Raw genomic sequence first — 12,904 nt, 5'->3', positions numbered from 1 at the left:
AACATTGAACCTTTCACTGAAATCGTTTCGGTACAAAATTCGCGAGATAAGTCAAACCGGCATAGTAAAAAGTGAGAAAGTTGGGACCCGCAAACACTACGTGCGTCCTCGATCACTGCCAGAACTCAACTCTCACTGCCAGAACTCATAACTCAACTGCCAGAAAGTTATGACTATTCATCCAGTTTCTGGACTTGTTTTTATAGTGCTTCAGCCCAATACAGGGTTTTTGGACCGAAAAGCACTTTTCAGACGATCAGAAGCCTTACAGTTACTTGGAATCGCGTGATAGTGAAGATACGTTCTCACCTCTGTGCTAATATCAGAATAGCAATCTATATGCCAATTCGTATCTATGAGCACAATTGATGATGTTTTTTTTCAACAGTTTTGTTTGGTGAAATGAGCGGATCCCACACAATGGCAGCAGGCATTTTGAGACAGAATTGTATGGAGGCGGGGCACAGGAAAAAGTATATTTGTCGTTTATTTGCTACCAACAATACAGTATGAACAGAGAACAGCTGAGTAAGATGTCAAACAATTCATTAAAAATCGCATAAAGCGTAAAAATAATCAGATTAGTAAAACTTTTTTTTTTGAAAACTAATATCCGCGCTAGGAAAATAATTTACATTCATAACATCATGATTGAATCACTAACGACCCTCTGCAGTCTGCAACAGACCACAGCGGCTAATGATATTGTGCGGTTTGTTTAGCATCAGAATGAATGACTAACATTCCATTCAAAGCATGACTCTCAATAAGATATCCCCTTAGATTGAGCTCGGCTAAATTCTTTGTAATCTCTGGAAATGATTGGTTCCAAGCCTTTCTTTCTTTGAGGATGTTTCAGGTTTCAAACCGCTATGAGAACGTCTAGTAAATAGCCTCAAATTTCGAGAGAGTAGGTCTAATCATAATCCTTACATTCTCGCAAAGAAATGACCTTTTTACAAATAATCTGCCTTCATTATATCGTAGTGGATATCACAGCGCTTCGACAAATCGCATTGGAGCGCAAGAATGTCTAAGAAGATCTTGACAGTTTTCTGAATTTAGCGATGGAAAGCAAAAGATGGCGAGTTACAGCTATGCAATATTCGTCATCCGCTGACAATTATTGGCTGTTAATTGGCTGGTGACCACAAAGCGTTGAATTAATTACAACAAAAAGACCGTAACAAAGAAGATTTCTATGAAGTCTATGAGCGCTGAATTTTTCTTCTCATACATCTCGAATGGTAATAAAATTTTTATTCAATTCCGAGTGGTACATAATTAAGAGACATACAGAAGAATTAGCGATATAATAGCACCTCTAAAAGAATAGAAAACGCGATTCTAAACCAAGTAAACATCCGTCGATGACGTCATAACAAATTGAAAATTTAATTTCCATGAGAGGCGAGAACAGTGTGCAAAAATATTGAAATTTGCCGATACGAAGAAATTAATCATGACAACGACTCCGAAGCTTAAATGAACTTGATTTTTTTAAACACGGCAGTCATTAAACATAAACTCAGCATAGACCCGCAAAAAAATGAGAAAATTTGAAACAGAACATACGGAGTTTAATTCTGAAACCTTAGGGCATTTTAAGAATTCTTCCCACTTGAAAACGGATTAAAGGGAGTAAAAGTAATTTCATTCTCTAGCTGTCCATAACAAATGTATTTAAACCATATCATTCAGTCCGTGATGCGGTAGCACTAGTCTCGCTAGTCGAATTGGAGACGTACCGAGAAATAACACAGTAAGTGTTCATGGCTGAATCTAGTACTGCACTTGTAGCTTCATTAAGCGCTCAGCTGGGGGCAAGTAGCGGGTAACGAATAGATCTATCTTAGTCCCACGCTTTTTAAGATTTCAAAGCTAATCTCAAGCACAAAACATCTAGACTAAAGTCTCACTTAACTATCAATTAACGAATAAATATTACACGCTGTTCATGATTGTTTCAGCTGCGTTGTTCCTTTCAGGTTGATTTCCTTCCATTTTACTTTGTTCAATCTTGCGTCGGATGAATTCTTTCCTTCTTTCTTTTTCCTGACGACCAAGTCGTTGATCCCTTGTGCGGTTTCTTCGGCGTTCATTTCGACCACCGTTTTGCCGGCTTTGCTTTTTAGTAGATCTATCTTGTACTTCTTCTACCTGATCATTAGACGGTTGTCCCATTCTGGATTTTTTGTTTTGCCGTTCTTGCTTCCTCTTCCTGCCCCGGCGGCCTTCACCTTCTCTTCCGGCGCCATTCCGACGTCTAACACCTCTGGATCCGTCATCGGACATTTCTTCAACCAGGTTGGAATTGGTGCGACTTCCGTTCCGTCGACGATCACCGCCACGTCGACCGCCGTTTCTGCCTTTCTGCCGACTACCGCTGGCGCGGGGCGTGTTCAGGATGACGCCGCTATGTGTGTCCGGTGTGAATAGAGATGGATCACTGCAGTCGAGACCCCCAAAAATACGAATCGCGTCACGGATGCTCTGTAGAAAAGAAGGCTACGTCAAATACAGGATCATAAGTGCCGACCAGATCGGTGAAAAGTATTGCATTAAAATGTTAAAAAATATAACTCAGTACTCACTGCAGTGAGTGACAGAGAGCGCATTTTCTCGTCGACGAAAACTTGAGGTCACGGACGGACGGACAGACACGACAGACAGACAAAAGGACATGGTGAGCACAATGGTGCATTTTATTCATAAATGAGAAAATGCGCTAAAAAGTGATGAACTGGTTATGACAAAATTTCATAACAAAATGTGTAGCTAACACGAGAGTAAAATAAAATTAAATTTTCGATATCACGAAACTATGCATTCCGCGAAATATCGCATTAAAGAGCATGTACACTTATTTCTGAGGCTCTTGAGTTTCTTGAATCGGGAAGTGGAGACTTCCAAGTAGTGTAGTTTATGTTACTATTGATAGAGTTGCACAATATTAGAAGGCCATATATTATTTGTCTTCATATAGTTTGCTTAAAACCAGTACTTTATCTTAATGAACATATGACTTGGAATGTATTACTGAAAAAAGGTGATCAGGGGTAGTATTTTCCCTGCTTGCTGTGATAGAGGCGAGTTTAACGTTCACTACCGGTACGCAAACATATCCATAGCTGCAACTAAAAATATATATCAACAAATTAACTTCATCGTGTTTCGTAGCAATTTTACGGAAAAAGCCGAGGATTTTAAACAAGAAACTCACTTTCTGACGAAGCCACGGCAGGACAAATGTCGGCACGAGGCCCTCGGTGGAGTTAACGCCCATGATGAGGTATCGCTTCACGCTCACGTCGCTGAGGACTTGAGAGCAACACGTGAGCGTGGCGGGCGGGACGGTGAGACGAGGTTTGCGTAGCGCCCTGCGCTCAGATCTCACCTCACTTCGCTGGTCAGTCGTGGACGGCACTACATCACGAAAATATAAAAAAATATAACTCAGTAGTCACTACAGTGAGTGACAGAGAGCGCATTTTCTCGTCGTCGAAAACGTGAAGTCACGGACGGACTGACATGGTAAGCACAATAGCGCCTTTTTTCCATAAATGAGAAAATGCGCTAAAAATGGTTGAAAATACTTATTTGTATCAGGAAGTATGACACAAGAATGCAAATTGGTGTACAAAAACAGTCATGGATCTGTTTGCTTCTAAAATGCGAACAGAAAATTTATCTTAAAAATGAAATAATTCGATGACGAATAAGCAATGTAAACTACCTATAGCAACTTCAAAACAGATTTTATGGAAAAATGAGAATTAGCTGCTAATATTTGCGAGAGATTTATAGCAGTTACTGATAACAATAAGGGTGCACATAAATAATCGCTTTTAAAAATTGTAGTGCACTCAGGTAGTTATTGATAAAAATGTGAATGCGCACAAATAGTTACTCATCAACTTATCAAATGTAGGAGTGCATATAAGTTGCAGATCAAATGAACACTTTTTATATGCTCGCAGTCGCTGATTTAAATCAGAACACACGTTAAACTTTTAATTAAAATACCTGTAAAAAAATCAACAGCCATCTACCAAAATACTCGAGCACACAGTGTGTACTCGCAAAAAAAATCCTCACAGATCAAAGTTTAAGTGTATGCAAGTAGCCTCTGCATTAAATAGCAGCACACATAGCACCAATGATAAAAATACTGGTGCATATCAAAGCGAATCATAGAAAACACAAGCACACATCAATTACCTCCGATCCAAGTAGTGGTGGCTACTGATTGATATAGGGATGCATATCAGTAGCTAATAAATACAACAGCACAAAATAACAGCCGCCGATTAAAATATTAGTGTAAACGATTACCTTTTCTGACCAAATTGGCAACTTACGTATAATTATAAACTAGATCTGAGTGTGATACGTACGAGTACATTCAAGTAGCAATTAATTAAAAAAGTGAGCTAATAATTAGGAACTAATAATATTCGCAATGATAACCTGGTTGGCATGGAAAGTTACTTTGAGCAAACCAAAGCTTTGAAACGATGATATAAGAAACCAAGATCACGGTAAAGCGTCTTACCTGTTCTACTGCCTCGGTCAATCATAAGTGATAACATCTCAGTTGTAAGCTTGAACTCTGCTAGCAGCTTCATTGACGAATATTCAGCTGCCACGTCCCAGCACTAAGCAATTAGATTCACATTAAGATTCAGAGCTCGATGCAAAACTCACTTGGTTTGTAAACCCGCGCGTTGCGGACAATGATTTTGTTGCCTCGGACGCCTTTTACTTGCGCGCGTAACACTGCACAGAAAGATTAATTTAAACATTTTATCTCGAATTCCTGGTATGAACAAGTAAAATCATGTAATGCGTGGAACAAAACATAGCAAATGTCAGGTTCAGAAGAGGCAAAATGTGACTAGCGAGTCTCCTCCTATTACCTCAGTCCAGTAAATCTTAAGGAAATTGATCGGGTTATTCAAGTTAAATCATCTGTCTACTGTAAGTAAGAAGTTGCAATACTGAGTGACGAGTGACGGCGAGGGAGTGAAAGATATTGAACTTTTGGGATCAAAGAAGAAATTTTCAGTAACACTTTCAATTACAATCGTTGATAATGAGGCCTGAAGCCCACTCATGCCACGGTGAAAAATTACAAACGTGACTGATGAGTCACATTTTTTTACCGGCAAAGATTGATTTTGGTTTGTATATATGCGTCAAAGACTAAAGATTTGTAAATTTCGTGTAAAATCTTTAAAGTGACATAGTCGAGCTGGTAATTTAACAAATTAATTTACATAAGTTCCGAATTTATTTGGGATAAAAAGTTTATCAAAGTTATTCAAAGTTTTCCGAATTTATTGGGGATATTTTTAATTTAGAGATTTGTAAATTGAAGTTAATATCATATTTTTGCTCCTAACTTGCATTATAAGGATAGAAATTACTTTCAAAACCAATTACTTGAAATTTCTAAGCACTACTCGCGTTCCACACGAAAAGATCACAAAAAATGCACTCATAAGATGCAGGGGAGTGACTTCAGACAACCTCTCATGGTAGCTGGCTTTTGCGTTCCGCATAAATGCGGGCGAGATAGCTAGGTTAATTCGAAATTTTGCATGGGCTAGACAGACAATAAAGAAAAAGAACGAGTGACAAGAAAGATCGACCAGCATCATGATCGAATGAGACGGCAAATCTGGAACCGGTTGAAGGCACCGCCTCGTATCTCATCCGTGGACGGCTGAGATCACATTTTCCATGCGTGTATAAGTGATCGTCAAACAATAAGAACAGCGGAAATGATTAAATCTTTATATGGGCAAACCTTGACAAGAATCCATATCATCAACAGTTTTCAACATTTCATCAATTAAAGTTGAAACCAGAAAATTTTAAAAATGAAACCAGAATATTTTAACAAATAAGCCGATTTTGCCTCAGCGAGACTTTAAACAAAATAATGAAAAAATAAGAAGCATTCAACGTCATATTTTAGCGATTCACGTATCTCGTGAATCAGGTTCACAAACGAGAAGGGTCGTTTTCATTAAGGCAAGTGCCTCTATGTTTAGTTAGTCTGTATTAGTCTATTTAGTTCCAAGGCTAACATTCTCGGTCCGCCTGTCAGTTAAGCTTGTCGCTCTGTGAAGTCCAGCTGAGGACGGATGAGCCCTTATCAAACAGTAACGCCTCCACCAGAACAGCCTAGCTTTGCTCGAAGCTAGGCCTAAAATAAAGCATTGTTCCGGTACTCAATTTCTAGAGAAAAAACAATAAATTGATTAACAGTCATAAATTGTGGTTGTCCTCATGTGGAAAACCAAACGTACAATTTTTAGATTGAAAAATCAGACGAACAATTTTTAGATTAAAAAACCAAACGAACCACTTTTGGGAGTCGAAACGATAAATTTTTAGATTACCATTAGTTAATTTTCAGCAACGAATAATTCATCAACGATATTCAACTCACCAAAGTCAGCGCGACAGAAGTTATCGAGAATGTTTTCATATGTTGGGACGGGCTGGCATATCTCGCACTCGTTTCCACTAGCTGAAAAACACACAAGATAATGAAGGTGTAAAAAAACAAGGGAAATGCCTTAGTCCAGCACACGAGACAGAGTTTCGTATAGACAAATATATTTATTTATTACAACACTTCTCTTTAACTTCACTTCTTTCCTGTTTGTTTGTTTGTTTGTCTGTCTGCTACAAATCTTGTATTCGAAATTTAATACACTTCTACTTGTCCTATCGATCTGAAATTTTGCACACTTGTGTAAAGTTGGAGACAATGCATGAATCAAATGAGAAAATAAATGATTTTAAAAGTTGAAATTTTTTTTTCAATATTAAAAAACTTGAAAAAATAATTTTGTCAGCTACAAATCTTATAACTGATATTTGACAGACTTTTACCTGTCTAATTGATCTGAAATTTTGCACACTTGTATGAAGTAAGAGGCAATGCATGAATCAATTAATAGAATAATTAATTTTGAAAAAAATTATACATTAAAAAACTTATATATTAAAAAAATTGAAAAACTAATTTTTTAATTCGAAAATTAAATGAGAAATTCATTGTTCATCTGTAAGATTGGAGACACTGGATTCTTTGGAAGTGTTGTCTTTAAAAAGTAATTTTTAAACCCATATCATTTTTACAATGTAATATTGCACCAAACTCATTGACGATAGAGAGAACTTCAATTCAGCAGTGATTTCAGCCGTTCATATCGAAGGGCAATGAGAAATGTTATAGATAATTAAAAAGAATCGTTGTATAATGTGCGGAAATGAACTACACTTATGGGAAAAGGAAGACATATAGGATCAAACGTAAGCATTTCACTACTTAAAACAATACTGGCACAACATAATAGGAGCAGGCGGAGGGTCGTGCTTCAGGGGAAGCGACTCCGATTTTTAATGAGTGCCCTGAAATAAAATAATCATGGGTATAATAAGGAAAATGAATCAGTGTGGGGCAAATGACAAGCAAGGGCGAGCAACCAAGCAAAGACCAGGTGATGAAAAAGTTGAATTTTATGTCGGTAATTATGAAAGAAGATTTTACGAAACGGAAAAAATAGGCACCAGAATGCGGTAGAAAAATTTGAGAATACAGCCCGGGCGGGTATATTGATCTTGAGATTTATTTACAGCTCAACTGGAAGGTCTAAGGAGATGCGGTGAGTTGGCAGGCATCCAAATTTTGCACCTTGCCGTGATCAATACAGACCTCAGCCTCGGCAAGAACAGTTAGCAGCACTACACCTGGATACTCATGCTTCAGAAGAAAATTCGACAATATCTAAGAATTATTTTTGAATTTGATATTTCGTGAATGCCCGTTAATGGAGTCTAAAATTCAGTAAACTAAATCCAAAATTTACACAAAAATTTGAAAAAAAATGAATCTGGATGAAGAACATCTTTAGTTTAAATTTAGAAGAAGTTAAGGCTATAGAAATCAGTTGGATTGATAATTTTATAGGAAATTTAAGATTGGCCTCGAGGGAATGATGCGCAGAGCATCATCAGTTGAATTGTTTCGTTGAACATCATAAATATTACTAGTAGGTACATGAATGGCTTCGAAAAGTAAACCCAATTTAACTATTTTTTGTTCGTGAGTCTCCTCGCAAAAAAATTCATACTATTCATAAAACCATTTCCATAAAACCATGCAAACTATTCACACTATAAGAAGCGTCGAAGATGCTGCGTGCGAAGACGTGTTACTCATCCCGTTTCAATTTAACTCCTAATTTAAAAGCGTTTGTACCAACTGCGTCGTGAATCTAGTGTTTTAGGTGCTCCTGCTCTTAGTCGCCAAAAATCCTAGGCAGAATACTATAAAAGATCAAACTACAGTTGATTATAACTAAATTCTCACGTCTCAATGTAATTTTTGCATTCCGATTTCAGCGAAATATCGTAAACGTATAAATTAAAATAGCACACAACAGATTCAGCCATTTTCTCAACTACATTTAATGGAAGCAAACCAGTTTATTACACGCCTCATATACATATGTGGTTTAGTCAGGACTGGCTATTTCCGGTGATTCAGACATCCGGTCCTTGACTGGCATGCGAATCTATGAAGACGTCTATGCACATGAAATCAACATTTAATTGCATTTAAGAAATATCAAGCTATTAAGACACGAAGGAAACTAGCGAAGTTTAATTCAAGAACTTAAGTAAAACATTTTAATTCAGCTTACATTTCTAGAAAATTTTCTATTTCAATGAAGGAGTATTGTAGTTTTTAGCATCAAGTTTTCAGGAATAAATTAATGGATTAGTCTTCCAATAGTAATTGAAACGACTGAATGCTGCACAGAAAACCGATGTGTATAGAAGTTATGCAAAAATAAAAATCCGTGAAAATCTTCATACACAAAAAACTTAATTTGAATTCGACTGCAAATTTTTAATTAAAAAATGCATCATCTTACAATGAAACAAAAAATAAATAAAAGACGATTTGAAGTACCTACCTAAGGTAAAGATGAAAGTATGAGTAAAAGTTAAAAGTTGAAAGGGCGATTGGTTGGCTTCTTAACTCATTAATTATTGCTTGATAATTACACCGAAATGAACAGAATCGTCATGCCCGTGACGTGAACAGTGGATAAGAATGATGAAGGAGAACTGCAGAACAAGCGATTGCCCTGCCAGTTATTTGAGAAGTGGATGAGAACGATGAAGAATACAGAACATGCGAAGTCACGCTTCGTTGCAGAAATATACATGCGAGTGAAATGAGCAAATTTGTGGGGTACTCACGCGTGGTGTTGTCAGGGCTCTCTGAAAATAAGCGAAATTGGGTGAGTTGGCGGTTGATATAAGCACACCAAACTTGGAAATCATATTCGATGTTAAGCAAGTAATCACCGGTTTAGAAAGCAAGTTCACTAAGCAAGCGGTAAATCAAGCGTCGTAATGAAAGTTTGAGTGCTGAAAGTCTGGGTGAAAGAAAAAATTACATGAAGAGCGTAATAAATGATAACTGTGAGCTAATTTTTGTTCAAACAACATAAATAAAAATTGCTGATCATCCCATTTGAGAAAATAAAAGAACAAGAGAGTTAGCTGATAATGATGCATTTTATCACAATAAAAACATGGAATGTAGGGGTTAAGGCACTATAACAACACGAATGCATCTAATAAACAAATAAAATATATTACAGTATAAATATATTTATTCACTTATAAATCAAGACAGCATCGCTCATGAATTGAACCTAATAAATTAATAATTAATGCAGCTCGAAAAATTGTGCCATTGGGGAACAATGCTAGAAGCACTCCGTAGACGTTAAACACATTTTATTAACAGATATAAAATATGAGAGAGAGATCACTTTTGGGAGTGTGGACTAAAGGATCCATTGAAGAGTTCACCGGACGCGCGGGAAATGAGGAGTGACGGCACCGCGGCTTCCTAAAACAAGTGACGGACGACTCCCGCATTGCCGCGTCAACGATTATAATACGCCCAGCATAGGAAATGATCAAAACACCACAGCCTGTCCAACATTACATCGGCGCCAGCACCCTCTATTGGCCAACCGGGGAGATATAATTTGTGATGAATAATTTGAAATTAATATCTGCAATATAAACAAAAAACCTTGATGACGACATACATCTGCAGGACGAAAAAATAACCTTTGACAAGGAAGATGACAGTAACACTTTTTAATTTATCAGATCAGTTGGCGCCTTGTGAGTCAGCTAAGGCAAGAAGAGAGTTGCGTGATCATTCTGGGCTGGCGACTTGGAATAATGGATTGTAACTATCTGAATGACAGAAACAAACTTCAAGAGATTATTCCAGCTGAGGAATGTTTTACGCGGATCCAAACTTGTTAAGGCAGCTAACTAAAATGCCTGCCAAAATGAATTACTATATTAAATAAATATCTTGAGCAATGAATTATTAGCAATAATTCATTGAAGAAATAAACAGTTCAAAGTATGCTGCCAACAACTATTGATCGAAATTAATTGAATGGAATCAACAATAAAAATGAGTTTCTGCTGAAGGCTACGTTATATACCGAGAACAATCTAAATATCTAAATAAAAAAAAACTTACAAAAACAATCTAAAAATGCTACTCTACCAAGAAGATCGTTTGTCTAATTAACACAGCAAATTTGGGATATAAAAACCTGTGAATTGCTGTCAGAGATAAAACTGATTAAATGCCACAGATACCTTTTAATTATATTAAACCGGTTTAACCTCAATTAACTAAAAACTCCTGCAAAAGTATGAGTCTAGATTCTAACTTGAACTGTGCATTCATGCTTCAATGACCAGCAAATAGAATCATGAAGAAATAGCCGAAATTCAACAATTAAAAGCGACATGGAGCACTCGAATATCAAAGAGCGCCTGTTCTCCAGATTTAGAGTGCATTCTTAAGTAAAAGACCCATCACGCCGGACGCCATCTCGTCAAGGGCCATATATCAATTCGTTAGTGCGTCATTGAGGATATTTACGACCGTCTCGATGCACACTATGAGTCTGTCGACCTAAACTAGCAGGGCATTACACTTCAACAGGTTTGATAGATTACTACCTACTAGTTAAGATTTCAAGGATTTGTTGTGCCACTTGAACTTACGGGAATGGAGAAATTCTTTAAAGTAAGTACCCTGAAAATAATTAATTATTTTCGAGTTAAGCACAATAAATGTACTGCTAACTGTACTCATACGGACTGTTCATTATCATAATCATTGCAGTAAAATAATCCGAAAGTAATTGACCTAGGTACGTAGTTATTGAAAACGAATCAGTTATAAGAATCGAATAGCTAGTCGCGATATGTTACGGTATTTGCTTGGTAATCAGAATACGAAATAAAACACAGGCCCTCCGTGTATCAAAAAACACTTCCAAAGGTAACGAAGTAATTATAATATATGAGGCGTTTATGCACACTATTTTAATATAAAATCATTCTACGAGACACATTACCCAAATCAAAAGTAGTTTACAACTTTACAACATAATGGAGTCGTAGTGCAATGTAAGACATAGAAATAATCGTCATAATCACGAGTAGCTCGCATAACGCAGAGACAATGCATTAATTAAAAATTAAAAAATTCCCGCGGTTGCTCGGGGCTGTCACCTACGAGTCTTAGCCTCGGGCTGAAATAGGGCGCGTGAAAGTGAATGCTTCCACAACGAAAGCAATCAGAAAATAAATCAATCAAATGTTAAAGGAACGGCAGGACCTCAGTAAAGGTGAGACCTGATAGCTTTATATTGCAGAAATTAAAGAGCAATCTACCCGCTAGAGAACAGCAAATGACTTTTTATAGTCTTTTTAATAATAATGGGTTCCACTTGTTTCCCCGGGCTTAGGCGAGGCACATTTTGTATTCTCAACGGATGATATTTGGGTAAAAAATGTCAACGCCAGCATTGATTACTGCATTCTTACCTGTCTGCTGGTGCCCCTCGACAGCACCGCTCTCCGAGTGCAATGCTTTCAGGCACATATCGTTGTCCTCGGGGAAGTTATCGCATTTTAACATGTCGGGCCAGTGGTATCCGTACGCCGTCATCCTTTTCTCGCAGGCGGTTTGCACAGAGGAACAGAGGCTGCGGCAGGGGTAAATGGGTCGTTCCAAGCACACGGGAGTGAAAAGGGAGCAAAGAAAGAGTTGCGTGTCAGGATGGCATCGTATATTTAAAAGTGGCACCCATGAGGCACTCTGATGAGCCACCTCCGTCAACGTGTCGTGTGCCAGAAGGTTAGGTAGCCTCATCCTTTCGTACTGGATGTTTGAGCAAAGAGACATGTTCTTTGGGATGTCCACACACGTTGGTTCTTGCGCGCGACCGATATCTCCCCAGTCGGCAAAATAAGCATCACCTTCAGCCCAATACAGCGCAAATGAGAGAGTGAGAATCAACAAATGAGAACTCCCGTACAAAAAGTTAGATGTTCGAGAAGAAAAGGGAATCCGATGTGGACTACCTTTCGCCTCCATCGCAGCGCCAATTCACACACCCACTCCTACAGAACGCCGCTCACCGACTGACTGTGAGTCTGTGAGACTGTGACTGGTGCTTTGCTTTACCTCTCAGCTTTTCTGTTTTTCTTGGTTTTGTTAGCAGCGGGTTTGGACAAGGGCTTCTGGAATTCAATTCGACACTTTTTTTAGGTTCTCCACAATCATTTATCAATATTTGCAATGTCGTATAGAAAAATTTTAATTTTTACGTATATCCCATTTTATAGAGTAAGATGCGCATAAAAATCAATTAATGGCAACAACTTTGACCAAGTGTAGAGTAAGTGGATCAAACAAAGCTTATTGGTTCATGGGACTCATTAATTTCCTTTTCTTCTAACAGATCCGTCTTCT

At 37.7% G+C, this 12,904-nt stretch overlaps 1 protein-coding gene across 2 annotated transcripts; it reads right to left on the bottom strand.

Moving 5' to 3' along the window:
• Positions 1-451: 451 nt before the first annotated feature.
• Positions 452-12,566, bottom strand: LOC108681223 (secreted frizzled-related protein 2). Of its 2 annotated transcripts, XM_018170234.2 has the most exons (6): positions 11,974-12,566; positions 9,292-9,312; positions 6,461-6,541; positions 4,708-4,779; positions 3,224-3,426; positions 452-2,493 (listed from the first exon to the last, which is right to left on the bottom strand). In XM_018170234.2, the coding sequence occupies exons 1-6, from the start codon at positions 12,524-12,526 to the stop codon at positions 1,945-1,947; spliced, it is 1,479 nt and encodes a 492-aa protein (XP_018025723.1). In that variant the 5' UTR covers positions 12,527-12,566; the 3' UTR covers positions 452-1,944. The 2 variants fall into 2 exon arrangements, with proteins under 2 accessions (XP_018025723.1, XP_018025724.1); XM_018170235.2 differs by lacking the exon at positions 9,292-9,312.
• Positions 12,567-12,904: the final 338 nt, after the last annotated feature.

This window comes from Hyalella azteca, unplaced genomic scaffold, assembly GCF_000764305.2.
Source record: "Hyalella azteca isolate HAZT.00-mixed unplaced genomic scaffold, Hazt_2.0.2 contig13555, whole genome shotgun sequence".
In the NCBI taxonomy this organism is placed as follows: Eukaryota; Metazoa; Arthropoda; class Malacostraca; order Amphipoda; family Hyalellidae; genus Hyalella; species Hyalella azteca.
This window is presented reverse-complemented; position numbering and strand designations above follow the sequence as displayed.